The sequence below is a fragment of the Ovis aries genome, chromosome 2, assembly GCF_016772045.2.
Source record: "Ovis aries strain OAR_USU_Benz2616 breed Rambouillet chromosome 2, ARS-UI_Ramb_v3.0, whole genome shotgun sequence".
Lineage (NCBI taxonomy): Eukaryota > Metazoa > Chordata > Mammalia > Artiodactyla > Bovidae > Ovis > Ovis aries.
Window position 1 is genome coordinate 202,719,589 of NC_056055.1, and position 21,851 is coordinate 202,741,439.

General features: G+C 40.2%; 1 protein-coding gene across 20 annotated transcripts in view; it reads left to right on the forward strand.

Moving 5' to 3' along the window:
• The window catches only part of SPATS2L (spermatogenesis associated serine rich 2 like), a 184,322-nt gene that overhangs the window by 112,776 nt on the left and 49,695 nt on the right, over positions 1 to 21,851 (forward strand). For all 20 annotated transcript variants that reach the window (XM_042244051.1, XM_012141929.4, XM_042244050.1 and 17 more), the window contains 3 exons: positions 4,538 to 4,646; positions 9,339 to 9,388; positions 11,920 to 12,166. In XM_042244051.1, the coding sequence (XP_042099985.1) occupies positions 4,538 to 4,646; positions 9,339 to 9,388; positions 11,920 to 12,166 (406 nt within the window). The remainder of the gene's footprint in view (positions 1 to 4,537; positions 4,647 to 9,338; positions 9,389 to 11,919; positions 12,167 to 21,851) is intronic.

Here is a 21,851-nt window from a genome sequence, read left to right on the forward strand (position 1 = left end):
GACAACCCCAGGGAGAGGAGAGAAAGGGAGATTAGAATGCTTAAGTTAAATCAAAACACTCTTTTAAACGTTTATTTTTTATTGAGATATAGTTGATGTACAGTATTATATGTTACAGGTGTAAAATATAGTGATTCACAATTTTTGAAGGTTATATTCCATTTAGAATTACTATAAGTATTTGCTATATTCCCCACATTGTGCAGCGTTGTACAGTTGTACAGTATATCCTTGTAGCTTATTTTATATGTAATAGTTTGTACCTCTTAATCCCCTACTCTTATTTTGCCCCTGCCCTCTTTCCTCTTCCCACTGGTAACCACTAGTTGGTTCACTATATTTGTGTCTGCTTCTTTTTTGTTATAATCACTTATTTGTTGTATTTCTTAGATTCCATTTATAATGATACCGTACGGTGTTTGTCTTTCTCTGACTGACTTACTTCACTTGCCATTGTACCCTCCAAATCCATGCTTACTGCTACAAACGGCAAAAATCTCATTCTTTTTTATGGCTAAGTGGTATTCCGTTATACATATATACACCACATCGTCTTAATCCCTTCATCTGTTAATAAACACATTGTGTCCATATCTTGGCACTTGTAAAGAATGCGGTTATGAACATTAGGGATGCATGTATCTTTTCGAATTACTGTTTTTGTTTTTTTCAGATGTATACCCATGAGTGGAATTGCTGGCTCATATATACCGTACCATATATATGGTAGATCTATTTTTGGTTGTTTGAGAAACCTCCATACTGTTTTCCACAGTGACTGCACCAATTTACTTTCCCACCAACAGTGTACCAGGGTTCCTTTTTTCTCACATCTTCACCAACATTTGTTGTTTGTATTCTTTTTGATGATAGCCATTCTGGTAGGTGTGAGGTAATAAATAGCTCATTGTGGTTTTGACTTGTATTTCCCTGGTGATTAACGATGTTAAACATCTTTTCATTTACCTGTTAGCCATCTACATTTCCTCTTTGGAAAAATGTCTGTTCAATTCTTCTACCCATTTTTTAATCCGTTTTTTTGTTGTTGTTGAGTTGTATGAGCTGTTTCTATATGATGAATATTAGCCCGTTATTGGTCATACCATTTGCAAATATTTTCTCCCATTAATTAGGTTGTTGTTTCATTTTATCAGTGGTTTCCTTTGCTGTGCAAAAACGTTTAAAATCAAAACGACTATTGAGGTGCAAAAGGCAGATTTGTCAATAGCAAATTGAATTTGCCATTTAAATTAGTAAAAGCAAAACAGGGAACAGTAATTAGGGAAGGTAAAGCAGTTGCTAAATGAACCCCTAACTCATGGTCCAGATTGTGCCCCAGCATCCTGTGCTGCCGCCTGGTCGGCCCCCCAGGAGACTGTTTTATGGTGTGAGAACCCTTGAGGGATGGAGTCGCGTGCAGATTCAAACAGTGGGCTTCAGTGTGAAGCTGCAGCAGCGGATTCACCAGCTTAGGCTGTGGCAGCGACGTAAAGGCTGTGTGTGTGAAGCAGTGCCAGAAACAGCCTTTGCAAAACAGCCACTGCAGGAGAGAATTTTATGAGCTCCCCATATGCAAACTACCATTAGTCACGCATTGATTGATCCATTGCTCCAGGAGCTTCATTTCCTAACGCAAAGGCAGCTTTTCAGCACAACCTCCCTGTAACACTGCCTCTGTCATCCACACCTTACGTTTTAAAGCTCCTTCATAAGGAGACCTTTTTTAGATTTAAATGCTTAGACCCCTTATGACTGCTGCATGTTGGATAGTGACACTGTGAAGTCTCTGGATGCTTATGCATGCATTTTAGTATCTGGATTCCTCCGTCTCTCTCCAAGACATTTTCATAGCAAAACAAATGTAGTGAATTCATAAATAAGAAGGTAGAAAAATAATGCTACTCTCTCACATTAGCCAAGTACTATGATTAAAGCAGAAACTTGGCCGAGAAATTCACTAGAATTCAACATTACTATGGAATATCTAAGAATAGATTTTTTTTTTCCTTTCCTTCCTTTAGTGTCTTTACAACTTGACATTCTTGTTTTAATTAAGTGTCTTCCTCTGGGAACTATTTGTGATATTCATAGTTATATTTGATATCAGAACTCAGTTATTGACAATTTTCTGAGGGTATGTTCAGAGATAGGATATATAAAGTGACAAGGATAGATGTTCTATATTCTACCATGTTGGATTTTTTTTTGTTCTTTTAAAGAGGAACAGGCAAGTGCTGTGTACCTGTTTAAAGAGGAAGTATCTCTATAAGCTATGGTTTATATCATGTTTTGCCTGAACATAGTAAAATAATGTTTTGCAGAGGAGAGTCTGGAAACAGGGCAAACAACCATTTATGTTTATTCCATACTTCTTGATCTTTATTGATCACACAACTGTGGAGGTAGATTGAAAATTCTGTGTTTTTTTAAATTGAAGTATAGTCAATTTACAATATTATATTAGTTTCCAGGTATACAGCACAGTTATTAGGCATTTTTATAGCTTATCCTCCATTAAAAGTTACTATAAGATAATGGCTATAATTCCCTGTGCTGTACAATATATCTTTGTTGCTTATGTATTTTATGCATTGTCATTTCTATTTCTTAATTTTATGCCCTAATCTTGCCCCTCCCTGCTTCCCTGTCTCTATCAGTAACCACTGTTTTGTTTTCTCTGTGAGTCTGTTTCTGTTTTGTTACATACATTCATGTTATTTTTTAGATTGCACTTATAAGTGATATCATACAGTGTTGAAGTCTATGTCTTTGTCTGATTTACTTCACTAAGCATGATATTCGCTGGATCCATCCATGTTGCTGCAAATGGCAGAATGTCATTTTTTATGGCTGAGTAATATTCCATTGTGTGTGTGTATATGTGTGTATGTGTGTATACACACCAATAGCCAAGCTATGGGAGCAACACAAGTGTTGGATATAGAAGGTAATACCATACATACATACGGAGAGAGAGGGAAGAGGGAAAGAGCTATTTTTCTTTTTTTGTAATGTTTTTGTTTTGGTTTTGGCCGCACTGTGTAGCTTGTAGGGTCTTACTTCCCTGACCGGGGATAGAACTCTTGCCCTTGGCAGTGAAAGTGCAGAGTCTTAACCACTGGACTGCTGGGGAGTTCCCAAGAGATATCTTTCTAACATGATGAATGAATAAGAAAGGACAGCATTGAGGGTGGTTGAGGGATGGTCACAAGACCAAAATCTTTTACATGACCTTGTGGGCTACATGATCTGGTCCCTGCCTGCCTCTGGCCTCATCTTGTACTTCTGGAAGCCTCAATCTCTGTCCCACTCCATACTCCCTCTTCATCTGTGCCTGGCTCCTCATTCATGCTGTCCCCTCTAAGAGGCCCTCCCCCTTAACCTCCCAGCCATCTCTTCTCTTTTGTCCATCAGATTTCAGCACACCTATATACACTCAAGTCTCCTTGTCATGATTTATGGCACGTATTGCAACATGTACATAGATATGTATTTGTGTGACCATTTGATCAGTATGTGCATACTGATATGTCCCCTCTAGTCAGTAAGTTGCAAGAAGTTTGGTGCCTTGTCTCAAGGTAGGCTTTCAAAAAATACTGCCTGAAAACAAGTAAGGATTGTGTAGTGCTTTTGTGATCATCGATGTGAATGCCACTCACCTTGGCACCATACGGTATTCTCGTATTTGTCAGTAGTGGCTGCAGTAATCCCCTTGATAGAAAGCAGAGAGAGCCAGGTTTTGCTACAGTGGATAAAGTATCCTGTAGTAATTGCAAGTTCTGTGAGCTAAAGGTCAATGAATTCTATTAGGCAAGAAGGAAATGTGCAAAAGTTGACTAAGAAATATCTATAGGTCATTAAAAATTGAATATTAGCTTAACCTGTTGAAATCCTTAGCTCTCATGTATGTATTTACACTGGTTTAAATGTTTGATTTTTCAGAAGTGTGTTGGGGAACCTTTTCTGTATTATGGCTAAGATTGCCATTTCAAAAACACAATGCCCCACATTTTTATATCTCTATAAACATTAATGGAGTTTCACAACATACTTTCGTGAACTGCAATGTGACTGTCTCCACTGTGGAGATAAGAGAAGCTCAGGCATGAAGCTATTTCTGTAAATTTTCCAAAGATAGGCCCTGAGCTCATGGAGAAGAGAGCCAGAGACAGAGGGCTATCTGTGTGCTCACTGAAAACACATGTTGTGTGCATCTGGAGTCCTGGGCATGGGCTGCGGGGGAGGGGAGTAGGTTGCAAAACCAGAGTTGGCTCTTCAGGCTTGCTGCTCCAGTCCTAACAGGGAAATCTTTGTAGAAATGTGTATTCAAATAAAGAGGGTATCAAGGTGATTACCAGGATTAGCTTTTATGGGTCCAAAATGCCTTGAGTATGCTTGATGGCAAGAAGATAGATTAGTCAGCTTTTTAAGGCCTTTAGAACAGTGTTTTTTTTTTTTTTTTTTTTCTATCCAGTGAGAGATTCATGGATGAAAAACATTCACAATGCTTGCCTTTCTCTTTTCCTCTCCTTTCCAGATCTATGCAGTTCGATCAGTTGTTCCCAACAAAAGCAATAATGAAATAGTCCTGGTGCTACAGCAGTTTGATTTTAATGTAGATAAAGCAGTGCAGGCCTTTGTGGATGGTGAGTATACATGTCCTGTGAACCTGTAGATGTTAGAACTATATATTCTGTGTTTCTTCTTTGAGTGAATTGAATGCCAATTATTTACTAATACTTTATTTTTTATAAAAATATGCTAGGTTTTAAAAACACATCTACATACATTGGTGCTTGCCAGGGTCCTGGAGGTGGTGAGGGATGGGGACTTACGTTTAATGGGGATAGAGTTTCAGTTTAGGAAAGGAAAAACTCAGGAGACGGATGATGGTGAGAGCTGCACAACCATGTGAATGTACTCAGTGCCCCTGAACTGTACAGTTAAATATAGTTAAGACAGTGTGTTTCAGGGGCTTTCCAGGTAGCTCAGCTGCTAAAGAATCCACCTGCAGTGCAGGAGACCCCAGTTTGATTCCTGGGTCGGGAAGATCCCCTGGAGAAGGGATAGGCTACCAACTCCAGTATTCTTGGGCTTCCCTAGTGGCTCAATGGGTAAAGAATCCACCTGCAATGTGGGAGACCTGGGTTTGATGCCTGGGCTGGAAAGATCCCCTGGAGGAGGGCATGGCAACCCACATTAGTGTTCTTGCCTGGAGAATCCCATGAACAGAGGAGCCTGGTGGGCTAGAGACCAGAGGGTCGCAAAGAGTTGGACATGGCTGAGCAACTAAGCTCACAGTATATTTTATATTATGTGAATTTTACCACAGAAAACAGCATTTTAAAAAACACATCTATGTATTAAGAGCAGGATTTGGAAGTTCTTTTTTCCTCATTGGGAAAAAACAGAAGACAGACTATAGATAGTTTGCAAAGGATACCTGTTCTAATGCTACTAATTCCACTGTCGACCAGTCTGTCCAGTCTGTTATTAAACAATGTCCTTTATTTGATGGTGTCCTTGTTAATGGAGGATAATGAACTTCATTCCTGATCTGAAAAGCCTTCTCAACTCTTCAACCAGCATAGTTCTACTTGGCCTTAGGACTGGAATCCTTGAACTTGATGTTTAAGTAGTCTGAGGGAACTGATTTAGTCTTTAATATCCTTAGTTTATCATTTTGAAATTTCCTAATTAGTCAGAATATTAGTTCATCTTATCCACCTCTAGAACGTTTTTGCTGTCTAAAAAAATTTGATTTTTTGAACAGCCCATTTCCAGTGATGTTACAGAATCTAAATTCTCAGGAATGTAGTTATTTTATAAATGTATAACCTACTGTTTTACATTTCCTATAAATTATGGGAAATTCTTCTCTCCTAGACAAATTAAATAAATTTCATTTATGAATAAATATCTTATACCTGTTCTTTGATATCATATATCTTCTGTCCTAGCATTAGTTTCTGTTTTGTTAATATGGACTAACTAAACATAATCTGACCAGAAGTTCAGGGAATACCTTTCAGCATATTCCTCCTTTTATACTAGTTTTGTTTTCTGTTAAACTTACTCAATTTCCTGGAAATAAAACAATCTTCCTAAATTTCTACATATATTATAATTGCATTTCAGGCAAAGTCTTGGAACCAGATAGCACACTCACATTCTGATATCTGCAGTCAGAGTTTAGAGTGCTAATTGAATTAAAAATGATTATCATTCAAAATTGGAGAAGGAAATGGCAACCTGCTCCAATACTCTTGCCTGGAAAATCCCTTGGACAGAGGAGCCTGGTGGGCCACAGTCCATAGGGTCACAAAGAGTCAGACACAACTGAGTGACTAACACACACACACACACACACATCATTCAAAATGGGACTTCCCAGCTGGCGCTAGTGGTAAAGAACCTGCCTGCCAAGGCAGGAGATGCAAGAGACCAGGGTTTGATCCCTGAGTCAGGAAGATCCCATGAAAGAGGGCAACTCACTCCAGTATTCTTGCTTGGAGAATCCCACGGACATGGGAGCCTGGTGGGCCACAGTCCATGGGGTCGCAAAGAGTCAGACATGACTAAAGTGACTTAGCACACATGGTTCAAAATAGACCTGCAAGCAGCCCCACAGTGCATAACTTTTCTGACTGTTCTTCCTGCTTCATGTATGAACAAATATGGAATCTTTATTCGTAAGAAACAAATACAGAGAATGGGATGCTAATCCAGCTTTGCAACATTTGGTACAGTTTGTCTCACAAAAGAAGTTGAGAGGCGCACAGCCTGGCGCAGATAAACTCTCTTTTCAGTTTCACTTGCCAGTGTCACTCACATGGAAAAAAGCTTTAGGAAAGGAAACAGGTTACTATCCCCATGCCTCCCCACCCTCAGCTGGAGTGAGGCCCCCACATTCTCCATCCTGAAAGTTTTTATTATAAAGTGACCCTGATGAGATGCCCAGATGCTCAGTAACTGATGGACTGTCATCAAATCCAACTGTATTTAAATACAGCACCATGCTTGTCCTTCTTGAAATTTTCACCTTGTCAAGATTAAGGTCTCATTTTAAAAAACTCATCGATTGCTGAGATATCATTTTGGATGGGAGTCAATAGGAAAACTTGTTTAAAGATCACTGAAAATGAGAAATAATCACTAGGAATCACTTATGAGGCACACTAAAAGCACACTTCCTGAGTGGCTTAAAAAGCTCCAAACAGGACTTCCCTGGTGGCTCACTAGTCAAGAATCCTCCTACCAGTGCAGGAGACAGGGACTCGATCCCTGATCCAGGCAGATCCCACATGCCCTGGAGCAACTACACCCCCGTGCCACCACTATTGAGCCTGTACCCTAGAGCCGGGGAACCGGCACAACCGAGCCCGAGCCCACGTGCTGCAACTGCTGCAGTCCTGGAGCCCTGGAGCCCGTGCTCTGCAGCAAGAGAAGCCACTGCAAGAAGCCTGCACACCACACCTGGAGAGTAGCCCCCACTGGCTGCAACCAGAGAAAAGTCCCTGAGGCAACGAAGACCCAGTACAGCCGAAAATAAATAAACTAATTAAATTATGTCTATAAAAAAACCTCCAAGCAGTTTTAGTATAATTAAAGTTTAATAGTAACAGTTGCAAAATTGTCTGTAAACACAGGTTCTTCAGAATTACCCTCTAAAAGCTCATGGTCCAAATTGCAAATAGAATTTATGTCCAAATATAAAAATTAGAAGAATAATTGAATATTGCAGTTGAAAGCAGTAAACAACTCGCCCCCTTTCTCTGATTTAAAAGAACCGTCTTCAACATTTTTTCAATTTAATTTTTATCCGGAATTCTGAAGTTGAGCTGTAAGTAAAAACTACCCTAATAATTCTTAGCCACGGGTGTGACTTAGGAAGTAACCTAGTGAAAGTGACTTCCTAAAGTTCTTCGAAAGGAAAATACTATGAAACATTAATTCTCTGGACAAATTAGAAAAAGATCACCCTAGTTAATAAAAAGTCTGAATTATAGCTTACTTTTAAATGCAGTCTTACTATTTCAAGTACATGTAATACAAAAAGCCTTCGAGGGGCATTGAATTGGAAACTCTGAATGGATAGGAATAATTAGTCTTTTTAAACATTAGTGAAAGCAATATGGTCTTCTGCTTATCTAACAGTGACAGTAGACTCAATAATTGGGGCCCTACTAATTTGAAATTTGTTATAAAGACTAGCCTGAAGTTTATCTTTGTTTAGCCAACACACTCATTGTAGAGAGCTATTAGTATAATGAAATGGTATGAGAATGCTTATACCTATTTAAATAAGAACAACTGGTCTGCTCATTACCAATAACTTGTTGAAATTACCCCCAGCAGTTTGGAGTGAGTGTGTGAGTGCATGCTAAGTCGCTTCAGTCGTGTCTAACTCTTTGTGACGCTATGGACTGTAGCCCACCAGGCTCCTCTGTCTGTGGGATTCTCCAGGCAAAAATACTGGAGTAGGTTGCCATGCCCTCCTCCAGGAGATCTCCCTGACGCAGTGATTGAACCCAAGTCTCTAACATCTCCTGCGTTAGCAGGTGGGTTCTTTACCACTAGCACCTTGGAGTGAGTGAAGAAACTTAGATTACATGAAGATACTTATTGTAGCTGACCGCTGGTTAAGCATTTCTTTTAAAATATTTTTAAATTTAATCAAGTTAGACTTTTCCTCTGCATCTGGGCGATGCCACATATGCACGTGAAGAGTATTTCAGAACCTGGGACTCAACTTGTTGTTTAATGAGCTTCTTTTGTTTCAAAGTGGAACCTTGCAAAGACTACATCCTGTCCTTATCCACAGTGACATGAGCAAAACTAACATTGGATCATCTGTCCTTCTTGTCACCCTGCAGGTTGTGAACATAATGAGTAGAGGCAGAAAATGAGCAGAAATAGCCAAACAAAAAGTTAGGATTCACATGGTTAATAATATTCAAAATCCCATGTTTGGCCTAGAAGATTATAGGTATTTTGATTCATATATAAAACAGAACAATTTTAATTCTACCTATGGCAATGAAGCTATCAGAAAATTCTCAAGATATATTTCATTTTCTCTAAGACAACATAATGATAAAACAAAGTAAGCTTCATGTAGTGGGGCTTAATACTTTGATAAAACCAAGATCATGCAGTGAATTAAATGAAAATCTGGAAATAAAAAATGAAACTGGCATTTTTATTAAGGTAGGATGTATCAAAACAAATGAAAAAGCCAGGAAAAAAAATCGCTACCAGGATGGAAAGACAGAGATGAATTTTGTGTGGTGTTTTATTATGTGAATACATGTTGAAGATTCTTTGTCTTTGTCTAGGCAGTGCAATTCAAGTTCTAAAAGAATGGAATATGACAGGAAAAAAGAAGGTAAGATTGATATGGATTGTAAATTAGTAACATCTTCCATCAGAATCTTCGTGGCTGTTATCATTTTAACAAGGGTGCCAATTTTGTGCTTCTTTCAAATATGTTAATATGTATACCCAGGAAGCTTCCAGATTCATGACTTTCTTAAATTAAAAGCCACCCTCCCTACTAATGCCCTTGTTTTCTGTTCAAGTGTTTTTAACCACCAGGTGTGCTTTAGAAGTCCCAGAGTTTTTCTTTTTAAGTATTAAGGCAAGCCCAACCAGAGAATTCAAAGGATTCTAGATGTTAACTTGCCTGAACGTATCCCACAGCACAAAGGAAAACATTAAGGAGCTTTTTAAAGATACTTGAAAAGCTCTAAATACATTTTCACATGTTTTTCCAGCCGAGAGAATCTGTCCAGGGCTGCCCCCAGAAACATTTTTCCTGAATTCTAATAAGCTAGATTTTTAATAAAGGACGTACTTTAAAGCCATAGTAAGTAAGGGACCTGTTTTCCTTTCTTTCGAACCCTGGCAGACTGACTGCTCCTTGTGAGCAGAGGGGAGATTTTAAGCTGCCCCATTCAAGTTATTTTCCTTTCTTGTCTAGTCACACCGTTCCGACCTCTGGGCACACGTGAGGTGTGCTGTACACATACTGGCCTTCCTGGTCTTGTGAGCGTTTATGGGTACTCACTGGCTCCTTGGAGGTGCAACTTCTTGTTCTAGGCCTGTCTTCTGTTTCATTACTTTGACAAAAAGTCTGCTTCTCTTTCCCAAGTAACTTCCCCAAGGGGAATCCCAGTATATACTCTTCCCACTGAGGGAGGATCACCGGCCCGAGGAATAGGTTTTGACAAATGCACGCATGAAAGCAGTATTACTTTCATAAATTCCCAAGATTACTGAAATTACTGGAATGATCCTTTCCTCCTTTTTCTCCTCCTCGCTTCATGGAGACCTGGGAGAATTACGAGGTTTTTTGTTCAACATTTGTGTGCCACCATCTTTGACAATGTCTGCTTATCTTTAATCATAGCTTCCCAGACTTCTGTATGAAATGAAGATGGTTTGCAAGTGATTGAAAGGCAGTATTTATACTTACATGGAGAAATTTGAGATGTATGGATTGGGTTTTAAATTTCTCTGATGTGGAAAAAAAAAGAGCAGACAGCAGCTGCAGACCCAACTCATTACCAAACCTTCTTCTTAGAGGTTAAATGGGAAGATGGTCTCCCCAGCATAGGAGACCCAGGGCTCCTGTGGGAATGGTGCCCCTGGGCCTTCCCTTCACCCAGTCATTGCACTTCTCTCCCCTGGAGGAGCCCTTACACAGAGCCATGCTTGCGGTTTCAAAGGAAAAGAAAGGGAATGGGGAGGAGAATCAAGAGAAAATTGTTTCTTCTTATTTCTTTTCAAACATGTTGCAGAACAAAGCCAGGCTGATGTTTAGCTGGTGGGACACTGATGCCACAGGCAGGCCAGGGTCTGTCCTGACAGGTCCCTTGTCTGTTCTCATTGGCTGAGGCCTGTACCAAGGTCTAAAAAATTTCAGTTACCTAAAATTCGGGGTAGGGACTTTCCTGGTGGTTCAGTGATGAAAATTCCACACTTTCACTGCAAGGGGCATAGGTTCGATCCCTCTTCGGGGAACTAAGATCCTACATACTGCAAGATGTGGCCAATAAATACATTAATTAAATTACTAAAAGATATAAATAAAAAATGAAATAAAATGCATAGTTGTGTTATTCTGAGCTAAATGTAAGAAAAGTCTTACGGTGCTGTTGAGCTAGCAGCCAAGTATTCCAGGGGCACAGAATTCACGTGGGCCCACGTTGGTTTGGCAATGCTTTGTAGTAGTTCTCCACTCCAGCTCGAATGTTCATGGGGATGATCCTGGGACTTCCTGGACAGTGTGGCAGCAGTCCAGGGGTGGCCTGGTTGGGGGGGGGGGGGGTGCCTTTTCAAGACCCAACCTGGACTTTGGGGATTTGATTCCACTTCCTCATTCTGCAAGGAGGTGCCAGCCTCTTCTGTTCCCACCCTCCCCTCAGGTTTCCCTCCTCCCCAGAGGAGCAGAACCTCAGGGTCCTCCCTGCCCTCCACCCACCCTCATGGTCTCTATAAGAAATGAGAACTCTTCTCCAATAGCACAGTAGCTGAATTCAAGTTCCTCCTGGGTAGTAATCACGAGAGTTTTTATTCTATGACCATTCAGATATGTAGGCCCTCAATTTGCTCAAATGATATGTCAGCTATTTAAAGCCATTTCCTGCTGTTTTTTGCTTGTAAAGGAAACTTTTTGTTTTCTATGTTTATGAGGTAAAAGTTTATACAACTCATTGTGGGAAAGAAGCTATTTATAGTAACTTGGGCAGTTAATAAAGACATCAGTGTTTTCACCCATTTTATTTGAAGAGTCAGAAAACAAAAAAAAAAAAGCAAAAGGATAACATATCTTATTTTGCTTTCTCGGATTCACATTCTATTTCAAGGTGCTTGTGCGCTGCATAATATTCATTTCTCATTTGTTTCTCATTCTAGAACAATAAGAGAAAAAGAAGCAAGTCCAAGCAGCATCAAGGCAACAAAGATGCTAAAGACAAGGCAGAGAGGCCCGAGGCAGGGCCCGTGCAGCCACCACCACCCCAGATACAGAATGGCCACATCAACGGCTGTGAGAAGGACAGCTCATCCACTGATTCTGCCAGTGAAAAACCAGCCCTTCCCCCTCGTGAGAAAAAGATCTCAATACTCGAGGAGCCTTCAAAGGCACTCCGTGGGGTCACAGGTCAGTTATTCTTAAGTAAAGTTGCTTAGGAAGACATAGAAGAAAAGGATGGCAGGGGACCCACTGGGACCGTCACTGCTACAGTTGTTGGTGGTGAAAGGAAAAGATTGTCCTGCAACATTGTGCATAGATTCAAATGGTCTTTAGGCAGGATGGTAGGGGCCAGGAGGAAAGTCACAGGCCCAGAGAAGACATGTCTAATCCAGCCCTGCAAAAGTCAGAGGATTGTTTTAATCTAAAAAATATAGTTCTAGTCTCTGTTGGAATCATCAGGAAAATAGAAATTCCAGCTTAAAGAAATTTTTCTTTCTAAAGGCACTTTGGCTAGGAAAAGGGAGGGATAATTGGTGACCAAAGGAAATGTTATTAAAGCGTAGGCCAAATTATTTTATCTCCTGGTATTTTATATCGTGCAATAGAATATAATCTTCCAGGCTGTTAGAATCTGGAATATTCTTTATTTGTGCTACAGCTATATAGTCATCACTCAATGAAAGGCTACTTCTTAATCAACCGTATGACCTTAAGGGCATCATTTCATCTCTAGTGTCCCATTTCCTTTCTGTAAAATATGGCAGCTGTACAGGATTCTACTAGATCTGTGATCTTCAATACTGTTTGGCCCAAAGCTCCATTTTTATGTCAAGTCCTAAAGTAAAATTCATAGATAATGTAAATCTACCTAGAAACAGAACATCAATAATATAAAAATATAAGAAGTTCAAGAATAGCTAAAATAGAAGGCTTAATAAAATGGTCAGATGTTCATACCGTACACTTATCACAAATTGCTTTACACTTACAGGAAGGGAGACAGTAGTCAACTGGATAACATGAATACTGTTTCTTTATATTCAACATGTGAAGTAAAAACTAAATAAGTATATTTTAATGTAGACGTGGGGTCACTGGGAAAGCAGCTGCTACAAATGCAGACTGAAAATTGCTAATTATCCACTCAAATACTGTGACTGCCCTTGTGGTTGACCATGGAATTTTCCAAATGGTGAAAAACTCTTGGTAAAGTTATAAACACCAGAGAGTACAGTTTTCTCTTAATGTATATAGTAGTTGAACCCTGGAGATCCAAGTAAATCTTGTAAATCCATAGGAAAACTGTACAAAAAATACTTTGAGTTTATATGTCACATGTCTGGGAAGACATGAGAAAATTCAGGTCACCGGGCAGTTCTTCGTTGTGTGGGATTCCTGTGATTGTGAGTCATCTAGCATCCTGCCCCCAACACCCACCCATACAAAATTACTTAGATAAATTTTAAAAGTTTTTCAAAACATCTCCTAAAATAAACCAAAGATGAATAAAACAGGGGCTTAAAAAGCAGAGACATCACTTTTCAGACAAAGATTCGTATAGTCAAAGCTATGGTTTTTCCAGTAGTCATGTATGAATGGGACCACTGAACCATAAAGAAGGCTGAGTGCCAAAGAATTGATGATTTCGAACTGTAGTGTTGGAGAAGACTTTGAGAGTGCCTTGGACTGCAGGGAGATCAAATCAGCCAATTCTAAGGGAAATTAATCCTGAATATTTATTGGAAAGACTGATGCTGAAGCTGAAGCTCCAGTACTTTGGCCACCTGATGCAAAGAGCTGACTAAAATTGGAAAAGACCCTGAAAGATTGAGGACGGGAGGAGAAGGGGTGACAGAAGATGAGATGGTTGGATGGCATCACTGATTCAATGGACATAAGTTTGAGCAAACTCTGGGAGAAAGTGAAGGACAGGGAAGCCTGGCATGCTGCAATCCTTGGGGTCACAAAAAGTCGGACATGACTTAGCAACTGAACAACAACCTACGGGGAGAGTTTAGTCAAGCAGAAGAGACAGGTGCAAACAGAAAATCACATGATAACCTGTTCTAAATCAGGGATTACCATGAGGAAGCATGAAATAACTGACACTGTGTAACACACTAAGAAGTTTTCTAATTGCTCACAAAGCTCTACTTTTCTTCCATAAACATTACCTAACAACACTATTAATAGTGCCATAATCCAGAAAATCCTTACTACACGATGGTATTTTATAACAAACAACAAAAATAACCTATTTCTCTTTAGAATCTGGATGTTCCAGTCATCTTTTAATTCAGCTTTTCCTCTGCCTACAATTTTGAGAATGTTTTGATTTATGGTCAGGGCAAGAGAAAGAAATTAAATAATCGAATGGCACATTCCCAACTTTGCCTGTGATTGCTTTCACACGAATTACTTTCAAAATCTAATTACTCAGGTTGCTGTTGTGATATCAATCATACATTAAAAGCCCAGCACATATATTTGTTCATTTACTTATAATTTATACCTTCTTCCTAAAACAATTTCAGTAACTCTATCAAGTATATGACATTAGAGCAAATGCAATATTGAAGCGCTTCACTTCACAGTGGAGAGCTGCCTTGAAAGTTAAATACCCAGCAGATGAGTTCTCTGTACAAGGGGGCTTTTGTGAACCCTGTCATGAAACTGTTGGCAAAGAATACTTTATTGCACAAAGAACCATCCCAAGATCCCTCAGCTTTGTAAGTTTAGCATGAAGTCGTTAAGGTATATCAGTATTATTTGTTAATAATTAATAAAACAAATATATTACTCATGTAAATCTTTCTGTTAAAGAATAAATGACGACAGTGGAAGGTTATCAGAAGTTTTTGCAAAAGGAAGGGAGTTCTTCTGGTTGACCATTAACTTCACCAACAGCTTGTGATCATAAATTTCAAAATGAGTTTATAGCTAGTTAAGTTTCTTTGCAAAGATAATGAAGATTAATCAGGAGGTTGATGCCAAAACTATCAAATGACTTCTGAAGTGCTTTGTTCAATTTTTCAGAAATCCTGAGATCTCTGCTAAATATTTTACAGATGAGTGTCGGATCTTGCATATTACTGCACCCCATTTTGAGTAGACCTTTGAAACTGGGCAGGATGGGAAAGATCCCTTAATCCCCTCACTTTATAGCTGAGTAGACCAAGGCCCCGGGGTTGAAAAGCTGAGAAGATCTATGCCCCAGGGGTAACTCTGTCTGGTTAGCAAAAGCCTGACTCAAATCCATGCAATTTTATGCATGCATTAGAGAGTTATTACTAAAACCACAGGCTCCATAACTCCTGAAAAATGTATATAATTGAAAAATTAGGGAAAAGTAATCATAACAAAACCAGATAATTATATTCTGTACTTGAGTGAGTTCAAAGTATGAGCCTTAAAGAAATCTCCAGTCTGCTGGTGGCGGAACATTTATCAAGCTTTCCAGTGATGAAACTGGCTCAGGGAAGCTTGCCCTGAATGCCCAGTTGGGCAGCAGGCTGTGAACATGTGGAAAGCGTGTTTTATCTTTTATAACACCTTGACATTCAAGATCTCTCTTTCTAAAGGTTTTAAAAAGGATCATTTGCTGGTAGGGGAAAAGTTAGCCTTAAGATATGTGCAGGTGGTTCCGGGGTGTTAGTGTGACTTCCCACATGAAAAATAACCACCAAAGGCATCATCATTTCAGGCTGTAAATATAGTACTGTCGAGTGGGACAATGCGGCAAGTCAGCGTATAGCTCTGAAGTTGGGGAGTTTGATTTAAACTTAGTACAAAATTACTTTTTTAAGCCTTGGAGTAGTTTTTTCTGTATTTCAGAATTTTTAATAACCACTCAAATTAGATCTTTTACATAATGCAATCAAGATTATCTGCATCTAAGTACAAAGTCAGTCAAGGAGTAGATCAAGATTTATTTTCACAGAAGTAATGCCAAGGGTCATTTTTATTTCTAAGGCTCTATCTAAATGGTTAAAGTGCATTATGACCTTAGGTTTCATTTTTCCCAGATGTGGCTCCTACCCTGTTTTCCCTAAGGGTCAGATTGCTGAAATGTCCATATGCTTATCACCGCATGGGCTAGAATAGGAATTCAGATTCCTCTGCTGTCCTTTTCCCCCTGGACACAATTCCCATCCAATAGGAAAGAAGCAGGATTGTGGGCTATCAATTGGCTCCATTGAGATAAGCTTGGGGGCTGGGCTTTCCTTGTCTTCAGCTCCCCTTCCCAGCAGGCTTCCTTTATTTCCTCTCATCTTGTAAAGCATCTTGGGAAGCCAGCTCTTCTGTTACCTGTTACTAGTTTCTAACAGAAGGCCCCATGCTGTGTTCACTGACCTCCAGGGTCTGGGCTTCTGCCCTGTGTGGGAGAACAGGGGCAGCCTCATCCTTTTACCTTTGCCAGGCAGATTCTGCATGTGGCTTGCCTCTGGGACAGAACCGCTTTCTTATTCTCTAGGTGAACTGAAGCAAATGTGAGAGAAAGGGTCCTGTTATTTTAGAATGTTGGCTGCCTGTCCCTCATTTGTGCTTCATATAAAAAAGAAGAAAACAACAACAGACTATTTTACAATATTTTTGTGGTGTGGGGTTCCCTATAAGATTTCCAAGCAGATTTTTTAATCCTGTTGTTGGCCCTAGCTCCAAGATTATCTCCTCTGCTTTTCTAAACCCTATATTGGACCAGAGGATTAGAAAAGATCAACAAGAAGAAAGCAGCTTGCTGAGAACTTTAATAGAAAAGCCAAATGTGTGTATTCCAGGATTTCAGCTGTTCCAGCTCTCAGATGGAAGCAACATAATATTGCTAAGAAGCAGGGCTTTAGCATTAAACATGTTTGGATTCAAATCTTGGCCTCGTCACTTACTAGTTGTGTGACCCCTTCCGTGTCTCACCTGCAAAATATTCTGCAATTGTGATGAGGAGTAAATGAGATAAATAAAGTGATTAACACAGTATTTGACACAGAGTAAACCCTGAAGTCATTTCTTTATCTATATAGGAAGTATTTTAAGCATCTAACATGTGCCAGAAATTCTTCTAGATGAAGTGAACAAAATAAAAGTTTTTGCCTTCCTAGAGTTTATGTTCTTTTGTGGGAATGGGGAGAAGAGAAGCACAGTAAACCAGAATCCACCAAAATGTTTATGTGAAAGTGTTAGTTGCTTAGTGGTGTCCAACTCTTTGCGACCCCATGGACTGCAGCCTACCAGGCTCCTCTGTCCATGGAATTCTCCAGACAAGGATGCTGGAGTGGGTTACCATTTCCTTCTTCAGAGGATCTTCTGACCCAGGGATCATGCCTGGGTCTCCTGCATTGCTAGCTGATTCTTTACCATCTGAGCCGCCAGGGAAGTTTAAATGTTTATAGATTATAGTAAATGTTGTGAAGGCAGCAAGTAGGAGAGAGGCTGGGGCAGGAAGAGGGGTGTGTGTAGCAGCTTCAGATAAGGCCCTGTGTGAATGGGTGAAGGAAGAGGGTATGTGGATGCTGAGGGAGCCCCCGTTCACGTTCCCTGACATCAGGCTATCTTAGTCTAAAAAGCCAATGTTTTATTTAAACCTTACTTAAGGATTGTTTTAGCTAAAGCCCTTGTAGCATTGTAACCATTGGTTTTTAATTAAAGATATAGTGCTTTGTTAGGCTATATAGCTGACATTAAGTACAGTCATGTGAACAGGCATTTTGAAGCATATAGTTTAAAGCACATTTATCATTATTCTCACTCTTTTATTTTGGCATCTAATGCTTTAGTGTTAACTCCCATTTGTAGCTGTGTGTTGTTCAGTGTCAAACTCAGCTTCCAGCCGCACGGTGTCTGAATAGTTCAGGTAATGTTAGAGGCAGCCTTACATTGTGTTTTCCGTGCCTTAGACCTCTGCTTCCTTTCTCTGTGTGTGATAAAGCAGGAGACAGAAACAGACACAAGACGTAGTGACATAAGGACACGGGATATATAAAACCCCTCGGGCATTTTCCTGTCACCTGGAGAGACTGGACTCCAGAGCCCTCTCCCTTCTCTTTCTCATTTGAAAACTACTTTTGCTGCATCTCTACAGCAAAAGCTCAAACCATCTTCATCTCTGAATAGCTGATACCTTCCCAGCTTCCCACTCAAACCTTGATAGCTACAAGGTTTCAGTTATAAACAGACTTAATTAAATGGAATGCACTCCTTGCAAAGAGCAAAATGCCTTCCATTAATTGTTTGGACTGCAAGGAGATCCAACCAGTCCATCCTAAAGGAAATCAGTCCTGAATATTCATCAGAAGGACTGATGCTGAAGCTGAAACTCCAAAACTTTGGCCACCTGATGCAAAGAACTGACTCATTTGAAAAGACCCTGATGCTGGGAAAGATCGAAGGCAGGAGGAGAAGGGGACAACAGAGGATGAGATGGTTGGATGGCATCACCGACTCAGTGGACGTGAGTTTGGGTAAACTCCGGGAGTTGGTGATGGACAGGGAGGCCTGGCGTGCTACAGTCCATGGGGTCGCAAAGAGTCAGACAGGGCTGAGCAACTGAACTGAATTGAATTGAAACCTTTAAAGGTATTAGTGATCTTTAAGACCTTGTAAAGACAATATAAATTAAAAGACTGGTTTCCAGTCAGAATGTTCCCAGCTTGATCTGAGCCAATCCAGTTTTACAGAATGGACTAAACCTATCTAAGTCTTTGTTCCAAAGTTATTGGCTCCTCTGAATTTCTGTTAATTGCCCTGTCACGTAGTGATAGAATGATGTAAGATGCAAATTAAGGTATGCAATAATTGTAATGTGAAAAGAGTTGCCTTGGGGTTTCATCACTATAACATCTTAAGAAAATTATCTTTACTCACTGTCTCCATGTCTTTACCTCTCTCTCGCTTATCAATTTTTTAAGATCCCATCACTCCAAAGAAATTGTTCCCACTGAGTTTACCATTGGCCTCCATGTATTGAATCTAGCAGACATTTTCCCAATCCTTAAGCTACCTTTTCCTTGCAGGACTATTGACCACTCTTTCCTCAACCATCATGGGATCTATGACCTGATACTTTTCTCTGATTTCTCCCCTCCATCTTCATTGCTTCTGTGTTTCCTTTGAGGGTTCTTCTCCTCTAACTGGCTGTTAATTGTTGAGGCTCATCACGGCTGGGTTAGTTCCAAGTCCTTTCTCACATAAAGCTCTCTCTTAGATCATCTCAGTCGTGCTGTAACTTTGGTTGTGTATGCTGGCTCACAAACTCCTCATCCCAGTTGAGGCTACTCTCTGAACTTAGACTCCTACTTGATATTTTCACTTTGATATTTCAAAGCACTCTAACATCACGCTCAAAACAAACTCCTGATCTCCCTTCCCAGTCTTAGCCTTTTGATCTTAGTGTACCATCCATCCATCCTGAAGCAAGACAGAAATCTAGGCATCAGTCAAGACATCTTCCTCTCCCCTGATACTCAATTGATCACCAAGTCCTATTGGTTTTCTTTTTCAAATATTCCCGGCATCCATCCATTTCTCACTATCTTGATCTCTACATTCCCATCCAAACCATCTTCTCTTGTCTGTGCTGCTATAGTAATCCACTCCTCAATCACCTGGCATTCATTCTGTTCCCCTCTAAATCATTCTCTATCCTGTAATCTCTTCAGATAACACATATTTGGACTCTTAAAGATAAAGACCGAAAGTCTTACTCTGGCCTATAAGTGAAAGTGAAGTCTCTCAGTCGTGTCCGACTCTTTGCAATCCCATGGACTGTAGTCTATCAGGCTTCTCTGTCCATGGGATTTTCCAGGCAAGAGTACTGGAGTGAGTTGCCATTTCCTGCATATTCTGGCCCTTGGGTCCCATTCCAGCCTCATGATCTGGTGTGTTGATTCTTGCTCTTTGCTTCAGCCATACTGGTCTCCTCTTAGTCCCACATAGGAGCTGTGTACATCAGTCAGGTTTAAGTCAGGAGACAGAAGCCACACTGGTTATTTGAATAGGTGGAATGTAATAGCAAGAACTGCTAACTAAAACAGTAGGAGGTGGCTAACTACTAATTGGTAAGTGAGGACTCTCAGGGGTCTAGGCTTGTCAAGAGAACAGTTACTGTTTCCAAGAAGGCTGGACAATAAAGGAAGTAGGACTGGGAGATTCCCCTGGTCTAAAACTAGATTCTGGCCTCATCAAATAGAGTGTGTTGTTACCAGTTGTTTGTTGTTGTTCGGTCACTCAGTCGTGTCTGACTCTTGGCAACCCCATGGACTGCAGCACGCCAGGCTTCCCTGTCCTCCACTGTCTCCTGGAATTTGCTCAGACTCATGCCCATTGAGTTGGTGATGCCATCCAACCATCTCACCCTCTGTCATCCCCTTCTCCTCCTGCCCTCCATCTTTCCTAGCATCAGGGTCTTTTCCAATGAGTTGGCTCTTTCCATCCGGTGGCCAAAGTTCTGAAGCTCCAGCTGCAGAATCAGTCCTTCCAGTAAATAGTCATGACTACCAGAGGAACATGCTCGCAGCCTTGTGGTGACAAAAGATCTTGGCATAAGGCCTGGGCCGAGCTGTCCTATAGAAGAAGCCTACCATTTCCGGAGAGTGTAGATGGACTGGAACTGCTCAAAGCCCTTGCCGCCGGGGGAAGTCAGGGAACGTGGCATGAGCGTGCATCCGGAACTCCTCTGCATGGCTGCTGGCTCCTGTAGGGAATAATAACAATGATGAAGGACCAAAACCAGAAGTGTATTTCTGCCCTCATCACCTTGCAGGGAACTCTTTGTTGCCCTCTACTAACAAAGGTAACAATCTACCAATTGGCAAAAGAAAATTGTTTACAGGGTCCACTGCTAGTTATCACAAAGTAGGGCAAACAAGGGTAGATTTAGAGTCAAGAGATAATAATTTGATAACTGCTTCAAACACTCTCTGCCTGGAGTGCAGCTTTCTTCCCTCCTCATCTGATTAGTTTTTTATGTGATTTCGGGTGAGCTTAGTTGTTTCTTCTGTGGAGAATTCATTCTTGCTATCCCTAAGTCACATACATGCCAAGCGTAGATTTCAGGACTGTGCACTTTCGTTTCCATAAAACTTATCAGAGTTGTAATTCTGCATGTGTTTGTGTGGTGGTGTGGTTTATGTGTCTTCCTTTGAGGCTGCAAGTTCTATGAGATGGAAACCACAGATGTCTTTTACCACTGTTGTGTTTTTGGTGTCTAGAACAACAACTGGACATAATAAGCACTCAAGCCTTTTTCATGATTTGTACTGAGTTATTAATATAAATAAATGGATATGTAAAGGTTAATTTGGGGCTTCTCTGGTGGCTCAGATAGTGGAGACTCTGTCTGCACTGCGGGAGACTTGAGTTCAATCCCTGGGTCGGAAAGATCTCCTGGAGGAGGGCATGGCAACCCACTCCGGTATTCTTGCCTGAATTTAAAATGTTTGAGTTCCGATGCTGCTTTTAAAAGATAATTGTGGATTTTGTATTTCCAGTTTTAAAAGACATTTATATTAATTGAAGAGATGTGAAAAATACAGTAAGGTTTAGGGGGGAAAAAGCCTACCTCCTAGAAACAACCACGGTTAAATTTCATTTCAGAATGTTTTAGATTTATAGATATATAGGGGTCATTTTTACAAATGTAATGTAGTGGGTGAACTTTTGTATCTTGCTTTTTACTTAACATGACATTATAAACGTTACCTCATATCATTTTGTTCTTTAAAAACATGACCTTAATAGCTGCGCTGTGTTTTTATGAACTTGCCATTTATTTTAATTATTTCCAAACTGTTGTCCATATACATTGTTTCCCCTTGCTATTACAAGCAATGCTGTAATGAACATTTTTTGTATATAAATCTTTATGAACAATCTTTTT